The 19,067-nt window shown below is 35.8% G+C and overlaps 1 protein-coding gene and 1 pseudogene across 1 annotated transcript in view; one reads left to right on the top strand and one right to left on the bottom strand.

Annotated features, from left to right (window-relative positions):
* IL1RAPL2 (interleukin 1 receptor accessory protein like 2) overlaps positions 1-19,067 on the top strand; it is a 636,713-nt gene that overhangs the window by 295,458 nt on the left and 322,188 nt on the right. Inside the window, exon 5 of the mRNA XM_027607319.1 lies at positions 13,117-13,191. Within this exon, the coding sequence (XP_027463120.1) occupies positions 13,117-13,191 (75 nt within the window). The remainder of the gene's footprint in view (positions 1-13,116; positions 13,192-19,067) is intronic.
* The window catches only part of LOC113931180, a 248,778-nt pseudogene continuing 248,054 nt past the window's right edge, over positions 18,344-19,067 (bottom strand).

Below are 19,067 nucleotides of genomic sequence, written 5' to 3'. Positions count from 1 at the left end.
AGGCAATTATCATATGCTTTCACTCATATGTGGAATTTAAAAAATAAAACAGAGGATCACGGGGGAAGGGAGGGAAAAATAAAACAAGACAAAACCAGAGAAAGAGCCAAGATGTCCATCGACAGATGAATGGATAAAGATGTGGAATATATATACAATGGAATATTATGCAGCCATCAAAAGGAATGAGATCTTGCCATTTGCAACAACGTGGATGGAACTGGAAGGTGTTATGCTGAGCGAAATAAGTCAATCAGAGAAAGACATGTATCATATGACCTCACTGATGTGAGGAATTCTTAATCTCAGGAAACAAACTGGGGGTTGCTGGAGTGGTGGGGGGTGGGAGAGATGGGGTGGCTGGGTGATAGACATTGGGGAGGGTATGTGCTATGGTGAGCACTGTGAATTGTGCAAGACTGTTGAATCACAGATCTGTACCTCTGAAACAAATAATACAATATATGTTAAAAAAAAAAGAAGAAGATAGCAGGAGGGGAAGAATGAAGTTAGGGAAATCGGAGGGGGAGACAAACCATGAGAGATGATGGACTCTGAAAGGCAAACTGAGGGTTCTAGAGGGGAAGGGGGTAGGAGGATGGGTTAGCCTGGTGATGGGTATTAAAGAGGGCACGTTCTACATGGAGCACAGGGTGTTATACACAAACAATGAATCATGGAACACTACATCAAAAACTAAAGATGTAATATATGGTGATTAACATAACAATAAAATTTTTTTTAAAGTTAAAAAAAAAACAGAGAGGGGGCGCCTGGGTGGCTCAGTCTGTTAAGCATCTGCCTTAGGCTCAGGTCATGATCACAGGGTCTGGGATTGAGCCCCATGTCTGGATCCCTGCTCAGTGGAGACCCTGTTTCTCCCTCTCCCTCTGCCTGCCACTCCTGCTTGTGCGTGTGCTCTCTCTCTGTCAAATAAATAAATAAAATCTTTTAAAAAAAGATGAAATCAGAGAGGGAGAAAAGCCATAAGAGACTCCTAACTATAGGAAACAAACTGAGGGTTGCTGGAGGGGAGGGAGGATGGGGAAACTGGGTGATGGGCATTAAGAAGGACATGTGATATAATGAGCACTGGGTGTTATATACCAATGATGAATCACTGAACTTACCTCTGAAACTAATATACGCTGTATGTTAATTAATTGAATGTAAATTAAATTAAATTAAAAAAAACAAAGTAGGGTATGCAAAAGAGGGAAGTTTAGGGCACATTATAACCAACAATGGTTCTATTTGAGCTTATAGGTTTGGAGGACTAAAAATGAAATTAAATAATCATGTTTATTGTGTATTTTTCCTGTATGATCATCTAACTTAGGGGACTTTCAGCTTAGTAATCTTAGAAACAAAATACTTATATGTGACTTTAGATTCACTAAGTGTCCAATAAAATGTGTGCCTCATAATTCAGAATTAGGAAGTCTGTGTACTTAATTCAGAAAGAAATATTTCTTTCCAAAGATTAATAGTGTTTATGATGTTTCCAGAGATCAGCAATTTCTGTATTCATTCTATGTTCAAATTATGAAATCTTGAAACTAGTTGACTCTTTCAACTAGCCATAGCTAATTTCCATTCAGGATTACGGGAAACTTTTAAAGATATTAACAATATCCCTGGCTCTCCCTAGATCTAATTTGCTTAGTTAGGGCCTCAATTTTGTTTCCCACATGAAGACCATTCCCAAGTCTTTTTTCCCAAGATCCTCAATTTCCTTAGAACACCAGGCAACCTAACTTTCCTTCAGGGCAATAGTTCTTTTTTTTTTTTTTAACTTTTAACATTTCTTTCTTTATATTTTTTACTTTATTATGTGATGTTAATCACCATACATTACATCATTAGTTTTTGATGTAGTGTCCCATGATTCATTGTTTGCGTATAACACCCAGTGCTCCATTCAGTACATGCCCTCTTTAATACCCATCACCAGGCTAAACCATCTCCCACCCCCTTCCCCTTTAGAACCCTCAGTTTGTTTCTCAGAGTCCGTAGTCTCTCATGGTTCATCTCCTCCTCTGATTTCCCCCCATTTTTCCCTTTCTGCTATCTTCTTCTTCTTTTTATCTTTAACATATAAAGTATTATTTGTTTCAGAGGTACAGGTCTGTGATTCAACAGTCTTACACAATTCACAGCACTCACCCAGGGCAATAGTTCTTTACCATGGGTGATTTTGCTCCCCAGAGAGTATTTGCCAATGTCTGAAAACATTTTTGGTTGTCACAACTTGGGAAAGATGCTACTGCTTATAATGAGTAAAGGCCAGGGATGTTGCTAAACATCCTATAACCCACAAGACAGCCCCATGCAACAGAAAATTACCTGGCAATGAAAGTGCTGATGTTGAGAAATCCTGCTTTAGGGAATTCTTTTTCTCAACGTGTACATGCAGTCTTGGCTAGGGCTGGAGCACAAAACTTGTCTATTCACACCCAACACCACAGAAATACAAAGAATTATAGGACAATATTATGAAAAATTATATGCCAACAAATAAGACAGCCTAGAACAAATGGGTAAATTCCTAGAAACATACAATCTTCCAAAACTGAATCAGGAAGAAATTGAAAATTTGAAAAGACTGGTTATTGTTAATGAAATTGAATCAGTAATCAACAAAACTCCCAACAAACAAAAGTCCAGGACTAAATGGCTTCACAGGTGAATTCCACTAAATATTTAAAGAAGAGTTAATGCCTATTCTTAAACTACTCCAAAACAAAGAAGAGGAAGGAAATTTTCCAAATTCATTCTGAGGCCAGCATTACCCTGATATCAAAACCAGAAAAAGGCACTATGAAAAAAAGAAAACTACAGGCCTGTATCTCTGATGAACATAGATTTAAAAATCCTCAACAAACCATTAGCAAACCAAACTAAACAATATATTAAATGGATTATTCACCATGATGCAGTGAGATTTATTCCAAGAATGCCAGGGTAGTTAAATATTCACAAATTGGTCAGCATGATGCATCACATTAACAAGCGGAAGGAGAAAAACCGTATGATCATCTCAATAGATGCAGAAAAATATTCGACAGAGTACAATATCCATTTATGATAAAAACTCTCAACAAGCTGGGTTTAGAGCTTACATACTTCGACGTGACTAAGATTATATATGAAAAAACCTATAACTAACATCATACCCAATGGTGAAAACCTGAAAGTATTTCCTCCAAGATCAGGAACAAGAGAAGTATGTTTTCTCTTACTACTTTTATCCAGCACGGTACTGGAAGTCCTAGCTGCAGCAATCAGGCAAGAAAAAGAAATAAAATACATCCAAATTGGTAAGGAAAAAGTAAAACTCATTATTTGCAGATGACAAGGTCCTATATGTAGAAAACCCTAAAGATTCCATCAAAAAACTGTTAGAACTAATAAACGAATTTGGTAAAGTTGCAGGATACAAAATAATGTACAGAAATCTGTTGTATTTCTATAAACTATTAACCAAATAGCAGAAAGAGAAATTAAGAAAACAGTCCCATTAACTGTTGCACCAAAAAAAATAAATACTTAGGAATAAACTTAACCAAGGAGGTAAAAGTCTTGTGCTCTGCAAACTATAAACCACTGATAAAAGAAATTAAACATGACACAAATAAGTGGAAAGATATACCATTCTTGTGGATTGGAAGAATTAATATTGTTAAAATGTCCATAATACCCAAAGTAATCTGCAGATTCAATGCAATCCCTATCAAAATACCAAAAGCATTTTTCACAGAACCAAAACAAATAATCCTAAAATTTGTATGGAACCACAAAAGACCCTGAATAGTCAAAGCAATCTTGAGAAGGAAGAACAATGATAGGAGTATCATAATCCAAGATTTCAAGATATACTACAAAGCTAGAGTAGTCAAAGCATCATGGAACTTGCATGAAAATAGAAACGTAGATCAATGGAACAGAATGGAGAGCCCAGAAATATGCCAACACATATATAACCAATTCATCTCTAACAGAGGAGGCAAGAATATACAATGGGGAAAAGACAGTCTATTCAATAAATGGTGTTGGGAAAACTGGACAGTTACATGGAAAAGAATAAAAACTGGACTACTTTCTTATACCACACACAAAAATACACTCAAATTGGACAAATAACTAAATGTAAGACCTGAAACCATGTAAAACTCCTAAAAGAAAATAAAGGCAGTACTCTCTTGGACATCAGCCCTAGCAAAACATTTATGGGTGTGTCTCCTCAGCCAAGGAAAACAAAATGAACAAAAAATCAAAAGCTTATTTCACAGCAAAAGAAATCATGAAAACAAAAAGGAAACTTAATGAGTGGGAGAAGGTATTTGCAAATGATATATCCAATAAGAAGTTAATATACAAAATATATTAGGAACATATAGAACTCAACACCAAAACAACAACAACAACAAACAAACTATATGATTAAAAAATGAGCAGAGGCCTTGAATAGACAATTTTTTGTAGACATCCTGATGGCCAACAGACGCATGAAAAGATGCTCCACATCGCTAATCATCAGGGAAATACAAATCAAAACCACAATAAGGTATCACCTCACATCTGTCAGAATGGCTAGTATTGAAAAGACAAGAAATAACAAATATTGGTGGGGGTGTAGAGAAAAGGTAACCCTTGTACACTGTTGGTGGGAATGTAGATCGTTGAAACCACTGGAAAACAATATGAAGTTTTCTCAAAAATTTAAAAATAGAAATACCATATAATCTAATAATTCCACTACTGAGTATTTACCCAAAGAAAACAAAAACACAAATTTGAAAAGATATATGCATCCCTATGTTTATTATGGCCTTATTTATAATAACGAAGATATGGATGCAACCCAAGTGTCTATTGATAGATGCATGGATAAAGAAGATGTGGTAGGTATATATATACAGCTATATATTACTCAGGCATAAAAAAGAATGAGATCTTGCCATTTGTGACAACATGGCTGAAACTAGAAGGTATAATACTAAGTGAAATAAGTCAAAGATAGATACCATGTGATTTCACTCACATATGGAATCTAGAAAACAAAACAAACTCTTACTGAGAACAAACTGGTGATTGACGGAGAGGTGTGGGATGGGGGATGGATGAAATAGATAAAGAAGATAAAAAAAAAACAACTTGTGCATTCCTGGAATTTTGAATCTTGATCAAAGTGACACAAGGATGAAGAACAAGACACAAAAATGCAAAACAATTAAAAAGAAACACAAAACTAGTCGGAGTAATTCAATTTATTGATGAAATCAAGAAGAGATTGTTGTGTAGTCCTTTTTGCCTGTACATCTAGACCTGACCTAGTTGCTTTTCTATCTCTAAACTCAGTTCCTCAGACATCCTGTCCATCCTTGAGGTATCCTTCTGATAAATTCCCTTTTTGCTTAAATTTGCAAAAATTTGTTTCTGTTCTTTGTAACCTAAGGATACTATGGAAAGCACCTGTCTTTAGAGATAGAATATTATAGGAAAGTTAATTTTGATATTGTGTTTATTTGTTCCAAAGTGTCAGACACTATCTTAATTTCTGAGTTATGTGAGGTATGATTCTTGTCTTCCAGAAGCTTAAAAATCTAATTAGGGAGACTAGACATACCCATGTAAAATGAGGTTTAATTTGTAGTCAAAGTAGTGTATGCTATGAACCAAATGAGTGGTTCAAAGAAATAGTAAATGTTTTAGGATTTCATTTTCAGTCAAACCAGAGAGAGTAAACTTTAGCTTGGGCTTTTTTGGGGGGGAGGTTTTCTGGGGCATGCAGAACTGGCTTTTAGAGTTTATATAGGACTTGGGATGGTGAAAAACAAGGTAAAGTTCTTAGAGAAGCATGGTGAGGATGGTGAAATAAAACTCACTTCAGATCTCTGCTTTACTAGTCAAAAGCTGCTGGACTTTGGGAAAGTTATTTGTAAAATGTAATATAAAATGCCTTATAACAATGCTTAGCACACAGTAGATGCCAAATTAATGATAACTATGGTAACTGTTATTTGTTTTCAAGCTTAGGGAAAGTATTTAAGCCAAGATGCCGAGTTGGAAATTAATGCAATGTGTTAAGGGACAAATGAGGAAAGTAATTTGACCCTCACATTGATAAAGTAGAAGAGTGGGTAAAAAGGCAAGAAGATTTTTTTAAAGGCTGTATTGTGGCTTTCTTTATACTCCCAGCTGACAGTTTCAGATTTTATCCTCTTGTTAATATAGGAAACTTTGGTAGATTTTCAGTGGTTAAATGTTGTGATAAAAGTAGTGATTTTGGAATGTGATCAGTGTTGGTGTGTTGAATGGATTTGGAGGGATCCATTTCATTAACCTTAATATACACATTCCATAATGACTTCATTCATAGAAACTAATGAGTTACTTTATGATACTAGTGTGTTCATACATTTAGCGTCCTTTGCATATAGCTGTCCTACTTCCTCTCACTTGGTTCCCTGGCAAGTCTAATTAAACAGACAAATTAACAACAAAAGAGGACAATGAAACTTATAATAACAGTATGTAATACTTAGGCAGCATAGTCAAACTGATTTATTCAATCAAACAACTAATTCTACTGATCTTTTATACTATGCTCATGGAAATTGACCAATCATTTTAGTCAAACCAATTGATTTGTGCAGGTAGACATAAACTTTACCTATAATAGAAAAGAGAGAGCTAATTCTCCTCAGGAAAGTTAGTGTCAAACACATAAAACTTAGCTTTAGGAAGAAGCAGGCAGAAACAGTAATAGTTTCACTAGCACATTAAGACTACTCTCATGGTATACTTAGTAGAGCAATTATATTTAAGGATAATTAAACATAAGCAGCTACAGAGGGAAATGCAGGGGAGGAATTATGGACTGAAACATTAGTACCAAACTGCATTGCTTGCTGTCCTTCTTTCAATCAAAACATGAAGCTTGAACAGGAAATTCAAAGACTAGCACAGACCCCAAATTGGTCCCTGTAGAGGTCCAGGATCAGTTTTCTAATAAAATTGTAATCTTCACTCTGTTGTTCAGAGGTCCTGGTATTGACAGTTCTCCCCTTTCATTTCTCAAATAGTAACTGAATTTCCGATGAAATTTTTAAAGAGAAGAAAGAAATGAACTTGTCGGCCTGTGGCAGCATGTTCTCTAGCTAATCTGCAAATGCTATAATTACATTGAGTGCTGATAGATTTGTCTCTGGGCTGGTGGTCAGGATCCAGATGAACTGCTGCAGTTGCTGTTTTATCATCACAAATGTCCTGCACTTCTTGGCAATTACCAGGCCTAGACATGATATTGGAATTTAATGAGGCTCCACACCCATATATCCCATTGGGATGTGTTAGGGTAAGTGTAAAGTCATCCCCTTTCATTCATGGGTTTAGGGGAAAAAATGTATGTGTGTGGAATGTCCTACAGGAATCATGTCTCTGTTGGCTGTTTGCCACAAAGCCACTCCCATTGGCCTAGGAACCTTAGGTTAGTGTGGAGTCAAAGAGGCTAAAACCATTGATTCGGTATTGAGCATTTGTACCTGTCTTCTGCCTACAACTTTTGTCTTCCTTGCAGTTCTGTAAATGGGGGCTTTTGGTCACAAGGGGGCACCAAATGAGACAATGTAAGCTTCATTTAGCTTCATCTCTAAATTGGCCATTATTGTAGCTATCTTCCTTACTTTCCAAGGTCATTGTGTAGATCACATGAGCTAATGTATCTGAAAACACTTTGAAAATTATGAGCCGCCTATAAATGTAAGGCACCTAAAATTATCATTTCTATTAATAAATGTCATGTCAGTAATTGACACTTAACAATGGAATCAGGGTAAATATATCTATAGTCCATGGCAGGAGGTAAGGATGAGGGACAGCGATGACTCCAAATTCATATCCCGATAAGAATTGGACAAGATGTTCATCTTTGAGCATGAAATATATTTTTTAAGATTTTATTTATTTATCTGATAGGGAGAGAGAGAGAGTACAAGCAGGGGAAGCGGCAGGAAGAGATCTGTAAGGCAAATTGAGAATAATTCTACAAAGAAATCAAAATTATTTTTAATAAATAAAATGTAGGTGGATTTTATTTAATTTTAATTTTATTCATGTTTTGAATACACAATATATGCATGCTGTTCAAAATGTAGAAAAAGTGTATAGTGAAAATTAAATTTTCTTCTGCCTGACCATACTGTCCTTACCCCCTCTACCTTTCTTCAGCCACCCAGTTCCTTTCTTCAGAGGATATCACTGTTATCAGTTTTACATGTATCCATTCAGAAATACTCCATACTTAAACATTTTTGTATGTGCATACACATGGGTACATACACACACATATAGTTTTCTTTTTACACAAAAGATAGTAAGCTGTGCACACTGTTGAACAGTATATCTTGGAGATCTTTGTATAACAGATGTACAGATGTACCTAATTATTTTAAATGTCTGCATCATAATATATCATTATATGGAAGCACCATATTATTTAACTACTGTCCTACGAATGGACATTTTGGTTCTTTCCAATATTTTGCTATTACAAATAGTAGCAAATAACAAAATCAAACACCTGTTATGACTGGATTTTAAATTCAAATATTTAAATTTTGTTTAAAGTATATCCTTTATGTTTCAAATAATATTTTAATATCAGATTATTAAGGGTAACTGAAATATTTAGGAAATGAAGACTATAGATATTGTATTTGTATGTTTGTCCACATTATGCCTAAATCAGCTCATAAAAGCAAGTGCATTCCTTAATCCCCATCATCTATTTCACCCATCTGCACATTCACCTCCCTTCTGGTAGCCATCAGTTTGTTCTCTATAGTTTAGTCTGTTTCTTAGTTTGTCCCCCTCTCTTTTTTCCCTCTTTGTTCCTTTGTTTTGTTCCTTAAATTCCACATATGAGTGAAATCATATGGTATTTGTCTTTCTCCGACTGACTTATTTTGCTTCGCATAATACTGTCCCGCTCCATCGATGTTGTTGCAAATGGCAAGATTTCAGTCTTTTATATGGTTGAGTAATATTTCACTGTGTGTGTGTGTGTGTGTGTGTGTGTGTGTGTGTGTGTGTGTGTGTGTATCCATTCATCGGTTGATGGACACTCAGGCTGTTTCCATGGTTTGGCTAATGTAGCTAATGCTGGGGTAAACATTGGGATATATGTATCCCTTTAGAATTAGTATTTTTGTATGCTTTGGGTAAACACCTAGTAGTGCAATTGCTGGATCATAGGGTAGTTCTTTTGCATTTTATTTATTTCTTTAAGTAATCTCTACACCCAACGTGGGACTCAAACTCATGACCCCAAGACCAAAAGTCACATGCTCCTCTGAATGAGCCAGCCAGGTGCCCCAGGTTGTTCTATTTTTAACTTTTTGAGGAACCTCCATACTGTTTTCCAGAGTGGCTGCACTAGCTTGTATTCCCACCAACAGTGCAAGAGGGTTCGCCTTTCTCCACATGCTCGCCAGCGCCTGTTGTTTTTCTATTGTTGATTTTAGCCATTCTGACAGTTGTGAGGTGATTATATCTATCTCATTATAGTTTTGATTTGTATTTCCCTGATGATGAGTGATGTTGAGCATCTTTTCATGTGTCTGTTGGCCATCTGGATGTCTGCTTTGGAAAACTGTCTATTCATGTCTTCTGCCCATTTTTAATTGGATTATTTGTTTTTTGGGTGTTGAATTTTTTAAGTTCTTTATATATTTCGGATACTAACCCTTTATCACATATGTCATTTGCAAATATCCTCTCCCATTCTGGAGGTTGCCTTTTAGTTTTCTTGATTATTTCTTTTGCTGGGCAGAAGCTTTTTATTTTGATGAAATCTCAATAGTTTATTTTTGTTTTTGTTTCCCTTGCCTCAGGAGACATATCTGGTAAGAAGTTACTATGGCCGATATCACAAAAGTTACTACCTGTAGTCTCCTCTAGGATTTTGATGGATCCCTGTCTCACATTTAGGACTTCCATCCATTTTGAATTTATTTTGTGTACAGGGTAAGAAAGTGGTCCAGTTTTCATTCTTTTGCATGTTGCTGTCCAGTTTCCTCAACACCATGTGTGGAAGAGACTTTCTTTTTCTCATTGGATATTCTTTCCTGGTTTATTGAAAATTAATTGACGATGTGGGTTTATTTCTGGGTTTTCTATCCTGTTCTATTGATCTATGTGTCTATTTTTGTGCCAAGTTAGAAAAAATATATTTGATTGAATAAGGACAAGATGTCTTGTATTCCATCAACAAAAATTAGTTGGAAAAATAAGAACAATTCACTAAAAATTTCCCATTTCAAGTAGTTTGGGTATCAGAAGGATAAAGATGATGTTATGTAAAGCTCTTTTCTAAGTGAATTTCTAAGTGCATTTGTTTGTTCTCAACAATTATTTTGGGCATTTCACCAAATTTATATATTTCCCTAATCTTACCTGTCATCTGATAAATTTTTGTTTCTTGGGCGCCTGGGTGGCTCAGTTGGTTAAGCGACTGCCTTCAGCTCAGGTCATGATCCTGGAGTCCCGGGATCGAGTCCCACACCGGGCTCCCTGCTAAGCAGGGAGTCTGTTTCTCCCTCTGACCCTCCCCCCTCTCATGTGCTCTCTCTCTCTCTCATTCTCGCTCTCTCAAAAAATGGATAAAATCTTTAAAAAAATTTTTGTTTCTTTTTCTCTTCTAAATAGACTTATAAATATGAGATGAACTTTTCTCATGTCAGCATGGAATTCCTATACCAGTCAATTAATGATGCTTTAATGGTGATCTCTTATATGCCCAGCTCTATTCTATGTCTCCTGTGAATTACAAAGACATATAAAACATATCCCTTTAATCAGTAAGAGTCTAGTTGGACAGCTGAAGCAAGACGTAAATATGGGAACAGTTAAAAGGAATTCAGGACATAAATAATAGCTTGATACAAGGTTTGCCATAAGCCATTTTGTATCTGTGTGCCAAGTGCTCTCATTTCTTTCTTCCAGGTGCTTCTCAAATTTGCCTTTTATTATTTTTTTTATGTTATGTTAGTCACCATACAATACATCATTAGTTTTTGATGTGGTGATCCATGATCCATTGTTTTCGTATAACACCCAGTGCTCCATGCAGTACATGCCCTCCTTAATACCCATCACCGGGCTAACCCATCCCCCCACTCTTCCTCCCCTCTAAAACCCTCAGTTTGTTTCTCAGAGTCCATAGTCTCTCATGGTTCATCTCTCCCTCCGATTCCCCCACTTAATTTTTCCCTTCCTTCTCCTAATGTCCTCCACGCTATTCCTTATGTTCCACAAATAAGTGAAACCATATGATAATTGACTTTCTCTGCTTGACTTATTTCACTTAGCATAATCTCCTCCAGTCCCATCCATGTTGGTGTAAAAGTTGGGTATTCATCTTTTCTGATGGCTGAGTAATATTCCATTGTATATGTGGGCCATATCTTTTATATCCATTCATCTGTTGAAGGGCATCTTGGCTCTTTTCACAGTTTGGCTATTGAGGACATTGCTGCTATGAACATTGGGGTGCATATGGCCCTTCTTTTCACTACATCTGTGTCTTTAGGGTAAATACCCAAGAGTGCAATTGCTGGGTCATAGGGTAGCTCTATTTTTAATTTTCTGAGGCACCTCCACACTGTTTTCCAAAGTGGCTGTACCAACTTGCATTCCCACCAACAGTGTAAGAGGGTTCCCCTTTCTCCACAACCTCTCCAACATTTGTTGTTTCTTTCTCTGTCCATTTTTGCCATTCTAAGTGGTGTAAGGTGGTATCTCAATGTGGTTTTGATTTGAATTTCCTTGATGGCTAATGATGATGAACATTTTTTCATGTGTCAAATTTGCCTTTTTAAAAATTTTCCCAGACTCCACCACTAATGACTTTTCATCCTCTCTCACCTCCGCCCTGCACTACTGTGTTATTACTACATTCTCTTAGCTGTTTTTTTCTCCTCCAACCTGTCCTATATGGGAAGCCAATCATCTTTAGATAGCCCTTCCCTCGAGTCGTTTGTTGCTATTTTTCCAAGAATCTACAATGGTCTTGTAGGCTACTACATCATGTCCAAATTCCTCTGCATATTTCTCAGGATCCTCCAGAATTGAGTTCCATCCTATCTATTTTCATTTCTAATTACTCTGCATCATGAGCAACTTGCTCTTTACCCTACTCCCCCAGCTTCTTCTCACCAGATCATTTTCCTCTAGTCATATTATGCTCTAAGTTCTACCTCTCTTCCTTGGTTTGTGTTGTTAATCTTTCCTTCATTTCTTCTTCCTTGCTCTCTACCTTTCCAAATGTTTTCCATTCTTTAAGGTCTATGTGGAGACCCATTTCCTTCATAAAACTTTCCCCAACTCTGCCAGCCATTATTGGCCTCTCCTTTCTTCATTCCTTTACCACATACTGTCTTACGGCTCAAATGCTACAATTTTTCACTAGATGATGGTCTTTGTTCTATTATCTCTTTATTTGGATATAAGTTTGGTTCATAGTCATAGATTGTAAATTGAGGGTAAATATAAAGACTTTATTTCCTTCTCCCTTAAAACTTAGCACAGGACTTGGTGGACAAAAGATGCTCAATCAATATTTTTAATCATTATCCTAATGAAGGTACCAATGCTTTATTATAATTTTTCAGAGGCTGAGTGGGGAATGGGGCATGATTCAGAGGCATGGAAGATTCAATCCACCAGACGTGTCTATTAGGGTTGTATTTTATTAAGAATATTTAGCACCACAAAGTACATATGGAGATATAATGTTTATCTGATTATACTTTTAAAATCTATATTTCTTTATACTTACAAGCTTATAAAAATCACTCAAAATAGTTCATTTGTTTGATCTTGTTTGAAAGTGTAGCTGTTGAAATGGCCTATTTACAGTGAATCAATGGGGCTCTAAATGTGCTGGGAAATGGATATTATATGGATAGAGTAACAACTCAAGTAAAAACACTGTCTAATAAATGTTTACACACCATCAAGTCTACAAATATCAAATATCATTCACAATAGAATCTTTCTTATCCTCCAATTTATCTCAATTTTTCCATTACCTTTTTTCATTTTCTCTTCTAGCTTTACTCACAGACAAGCCTCCCAAGCCATTGTTCCCCATGGAGAATCAGCCAAGTGTTATAGATGTCCAGCTGGGTAAGTCCCCTTCTGGGAATAATAGATCCTAAGCTTGCTCTCTGTTAACAGATGGGGAAGATTGCATGAACCAGGAAAGGTTTACTGCCACTGTTATTACATGCAAATCAATTTGTGCCTGCTCATTTATAACCCTGGGGTTCAGTGCAATAGCAATTTAAGGAAATGAGTTTGTATTGCATCAAGGAATTGTAATACTAATTGGTTACACTAGGTGTTAAGTGTGCTATAGGACAGAGCTTTTTAACTCTGTGATTGATAGATCATAGATGTCATGCATTGGTGATTGGTATAAAACACTTTTCATGCTTGCCAGCCCCAAATTTTCATTTAGATAACATTAACTTCTGGAGAACAGCACTTTTTAAAATAAAAGAGCCCCTCAGTACAATCCTTCAAATGATTTAATAATATTATTTCCAATGGCACAATCCAGGGCTATTTAAAACTTGTTTTTAGGTGGAGATCCTGAATATTTATGAATCATACAGTGTTGGTAAAAGTAACAAGGTGACTTATTGGTGCTAATGTTTTTTTACAGACTCAAATAATGACACAAGGTGTTGAGACTTCCTTTTTAAGTCCCTACCAGTAATCCTTGTATTTCAAGAACTGTGAGCTTGAGATTCAGAAGTCTGTTAGTATCTCTTTCACACCATGGCCTTTACTCTAAACCATGTACTTTAATATTTGTGAGCTTTTATCCACCTTGGGTTTCATTCTATTCTTCAATTCTCAGAATTTCTTCAATTCTAAACAAGAGAAATGAGCAAATATTCTGGAAATGCACTAGGTTTATTTTGGGTATATGATTTATTGAAACCTGTGACCATAGTGGTACCTACCAATTATATAGCCAAGGAAGATGAATTGACCCCAATATTTAACCCTCTTTGGAAGGTGTTTTACTCAACTTTTGATCTTTCCAATACAATTTGGACTATTAGACGATTATTTCTTTTTTTTTTAATATTTTTTTAAAGATTTTATTTATTTATTTGGCAGAGAGATACAGAGAGAAAACAAGTAGGCAGAGAGGCAGGCAGAGGGAGAGGGAGAAGCAGGCTCCCCGCCAAGCGGAGAGCCCAATGCGGGGCTCGATCCCAGGACCCTGGGATCATGACATGAGCCGAAGGCAGCCGCTTAACCGACTGAGCCACCCAGGCGCCCCTAGAGGATTATTTCTATCTTGAGAATAGATGAGAGAAAATTACATTCCTAAAAACTTGTTCATTTTTCCAAAAGGAAATATAGTACATTGTAGTTAACGTAGCCTACAAGTATAAGTACCAAAGTTAAGTATTTTAAAATAAACAAACAAAAGAAAAGAAACATGTTGGTAATGGATTGTGGAAATGTGAATATTTTGTAGCTAATGTTGAAGTATTAGGCTATGTTTCTCCCCCTACCACTTCTGTTCTTTTGCAGAGTCATTATGTTTTGTTATAGCCAAATCTAGATGTGCTGACACATACCCTCAGTAATTTTTGCTTACATCTTTCCATCAATACTGGGATGAAAATACCTTGAGTTGTACTCTGTGGTTTGCCTGGGGTTACATGAACCATAAGATGATCTTATATCAGTAGTTTTCATGAAGATTAAAGTGGATAAATTATTTTTATATGAAAACATATTTTAAGGAGTAGAAAGCAAAATTTACACAACTATCTCAAATTTTGTGTTTGTGGCCTATAAATGGGGTACTTCTTCATTCACCTCTGCTATTAGTCAAGCTTTAACAAAAATGTTAGAGGAATACTTTTCTAAAGCAAGGAGAGAGACCATTGTAGGGAGTACATTTCACTCAGATTCACTGGGTACAGAATTTGTATGTGCTATTTAGGACATCCCTAAGGTATGTGCTTGGTATAAATATGTATTTCAACATAGGTAGAGATGCCAAAATAGCCCACCACCAACACCACCCTGTAAAATTACTAAAGTAATTTGCTTCCAATTTACATTAGGTACAAGGCTGAACTTTTCAGTTTTTAGTTTGTGACACAGTTTGGAGACAACTTTATTGACAGAAAGATGAAGACCTGCCCATTTTTCATCCCAGAAAGGCTATTTCTCTAAAATGCTACAGCAACCATGTAATTCAGAGAAAGGAAAACAAAATCAGTTAAACCAGATCTTTGGCATTTGAAAAAGTACATAACTGGTTAATTTTAGGTGATTTTTAACTTTTCTACATATTTATTTAGCATAATTTATTCACACCTGGGAGTCATTTTGTAACTTAGTCTTATGCCTCAATAGTAAGGTGATGTTAGGAGCACTGTAAATGTCAGAGAACTCCTAAGTGTCAGTGGGAGTTCTGCAGTCAGAATGTTTAGAAACTGCAAGTGCAAAAAAGAGAGAAAAATAATTGGGGTGATTGGATGTCCCTGCCTATATCTGGAAAACTTTCAGAGTTCAGTAAGATCATAAAAACTTATGGAAATTATTTTCCTTCATTTTTTTAAAGTTCATCAAGCAAATTCAGCTTTAGACATCCTCAAATTAGAACAAAAAGTAGAACTACCAAAGAATAGAATAATCCAATTCAAATGGCTAAGCACATTACCAAGTTAAAATTTCCCAAATCTCAGTACCTAAAATTCGAGACAACATTCTATTAGATTAAAGTTGGCCACAGACTTTTTGCTACTCTTACCATTTAAACATAGTTTATCATTCCCCTCTCCTTGAATCCAAGATGGCCTTAAGGACGTGATTGATCAATAGAGTATGGTAGAAGTGATATTCTGGGATTTTGGAGGCTGGGTCAAAGGGAACCTTGCAGCTTCTCTTCAAGTCTCTTGGTCTTCTCTGAAACTACCATGTTATGAGAAGCTCAAGCCACATGGAGAGGCACTAGAGGATGGGGCACCATTTGAAGATAAAGAGGTCAATGAGCACCAAGGCTGGTAAGTGACTAAGCCATGTTGGAAGTGGAATCTATATCCCCAGCTGACCTGGCTTATGCCATGTAGTTCAGGGACAAACCAATAAGGTAAAGTATTCTCATATTTCTAACCCAAAAAGTTGTGAGGAAAATAAAATTGTTGTCATTAGATACTAAGGTAGTTTGTTAAATAATAACAGATACCTAAAACAACCATTTTCTCTAAAGCATTGTAAATTCCATTTTCCCATGGACAAGAATCCCATGCAGGCATTTTGTGCAAAATGAGAAATATTGTGGGAAATACTTGAGTACTAGCTCCAGGATAGTTTTAGAAAACATGGTCGGAATAATTATTTATGTGATTGTTGAGGGTTACACTAAGTTCTCAGTTCTGCATATTTGTAAAGGCAATCCAGTAAATGAAATTTTTCAGTAGAAATGAATATTTTTTGTGCATGGTTGGCGTCAGTGCAGATATTTTGTTGTCTCTAGAGGAAAATAAACATCTTGACTTCCTCTTTTCTATAATGTAATCCATTAGTCATCCACAATGTTATAGAAATTTACATACTTTTGCTGACATAGTGATGACAGTTTGGTTGTTGTTAAATTGTGTTCACAGTGTAATGCTGAAAGAAGATTAATCTTAACCAAATAACCATATATTTTGAGATGATAAACACATTCTTAACAAAGGAATATGAAAACTCTTGCTCTCACAAAGCAACCCTATTCCGTTAAAGCTGCCTGTAGTAATGTATGAAATATAAAGACAAAAGCAATGTATAAAACACACAAAAAATCCTATTTGGTCCTATTATCTTCCATTTATTTTCTTATTGTGAAGGTAAATTTAGTTTGAATTTGATGAATAAACTTTTACTATACCAGCACTAAGTCTTTTTTTTTTTGGCATGAATATATTTTCTATTTTTCCAAGAAAAAATAACACTGTATTACAGTATATTAATTCATATTGCACTTTAATACCAAAGTATTGAAGCATTGTAGCAACATGTGCCCTACTTGAAATGTATTGATGTTAGGTAGACCCTTCTTTGGATACTGTTTTTTCTTTAATAGAACCTAAAGAGATGCTTAAAGATTTTAACAGGATCCTAGAAGCTTTGAAAAAGCCATGAATAAATGTGGCTGAAAAGATTTGAGATCTCACATCTAATTTCTTTTTTTTTTTTACATCTAATTTCAATTGAAGATAAGTTTGGAAATGTAACCTGTTCTTCTCATTGATGATAACTTTTTTTTTTGAAAATTTCCTGACTTAAAATAAACCAGTCAGTATTATGCAGAAATAAATATAAACACTGTTTACTTTCTCTTTTGGTGTCAAAGAGTCAAAAAGAAGGTTTGGGGGCCTAAAACATATCAGAAAAACTCAGACCAGTGGGACAGTCCAAGCTAATTGAATACCTCAGATGTTTTAAAAAAAAAAAAAAAAACAGATAGTCATCTCTAGATGAATCGGTTCCAGTATGAAAGATTCTCTTTATTTCTCTTCTATTCTCATTCAGAATTTATCTTATTTTTACAGGTTATTCAAATTCATATTTCATGACTGTGTTACGTGCTACTGGCTCAAACTTTCTCTGTGTATAAAGGAGTGTTAATCTTCATCAGAAATCGATTTCACCAGCATATCAGTTTCTACTGAAAATTGTATTAGTTCTCCTAAGAGACTACTATAAAAGACTATACAAGGGAATAAAGCAAAATATAATATTTAATGCAATATTCAAGACTACAAGGCAAAAATAAGTAACTAATTGAAGCCTTAAAATAGGAAATGAGCTTTTCAACCAAATCTATCTTTTAAAAACTATTTACATAGAAACTATTTTTGTGTTCTTAACAGATGTCAAACACTGTGTTAGATCCTGGGGATATAGAGGTGAATAAAATTAGGTCCTTGACCTTAAGGTATTCTCAAGTCTACTGGGGAAGACAGATGTGGAAACAGAATTACAATGCAATATGATCACTGCCAAAAAAGAGACGGGAAAAGGGAGAATGACTCATAAATTAACAGTTCTACACTATTTTACTCAATATAATGATATATCTGTGTAACCTTAAGTACTAAATTTGCATGAAAATAATTAAAATTGCAAAAGATATAACCTTTTGAAATAATAAATTATCCATCATTTGCTTCAATATGGCAATACTAAAAATGGAAGCTTTTTTTTGTAGTTTTATGGTTTTATTAACACAAATATGACATGCACAACAAGCTGTCTATTCATTTTCTTTGCTGCACAGCCTGGCATTGGGATTGGTGATTCTGATTGCCAGTTGGGCTGCTCTTTCCACAATAGCTTTGCAATTCTTGGAGGAGACATTGTGAGCAATCTCTGCACAGTAAGATTTGTTGCACATCAGCAGCACTTCAAGCTCCTTGACATTGTGGACTAGGAACTTCTGGAAACAACTGGGCACCATGTGCTTTGTTTTCTTGTTGCTCCCTTAACCAATGTTGGGCATCAAGATCTGGCCCTTGAATCTTCTGCACACCCTATTGTCAATGCCTCTGGGTTTCCTCCAGTTGTGCTTAATTTTGACATAGCGGTCTGACTGGTGCTGGATGAACTTCTTGGTCCTCTTTTTAACGATCTTGGGCTTCACCAGAAGTCTGAGGGCAGCTATGATGCCCAGTAACAGATGGCTGCCAAAGTGGAAACCTTAAAAAAAATTATTTATTTGAGAGACAGAAAGAAAAGAGAGAGAAAGAAAGCACGAGGGGTGGAGGGGCAGAAGGAGAGGGAGGAGCAGACTCTACACTGAACAAGGAGCCTGATGCAGGGCTGGATCCTGGGACCCTGGGATCATGACCTGAGCTGAAGGCAGATTCTTAACCTACTGAGCCACCCAGGTGCCCCTAGAAAGGGAAACTTCTGATACCCTTGTATCTCTTCAGTTTAGCAAAAATATTCAACTCTTTCTAAAGTTGTCATAGAACAAA

Source organism: Zalophus californianus, chromosome X (genome assembly GCF_009762305.2).
Source record: "Zalophus californianus isolate mZalCal1 chromosome X, mZalCal1.pri.v2, whole genome shotgun sequence".
Taxonomy (NCBI): domain Eukaryota; kingdom Metazoa; phylum Chordata; class Mammalia; order Carnivora; family Otariidae; genus Zalophus; species Zalophus californianus.
This window is presented reverse-complemented; position numbering and strand designations above follow the sequence as displayed.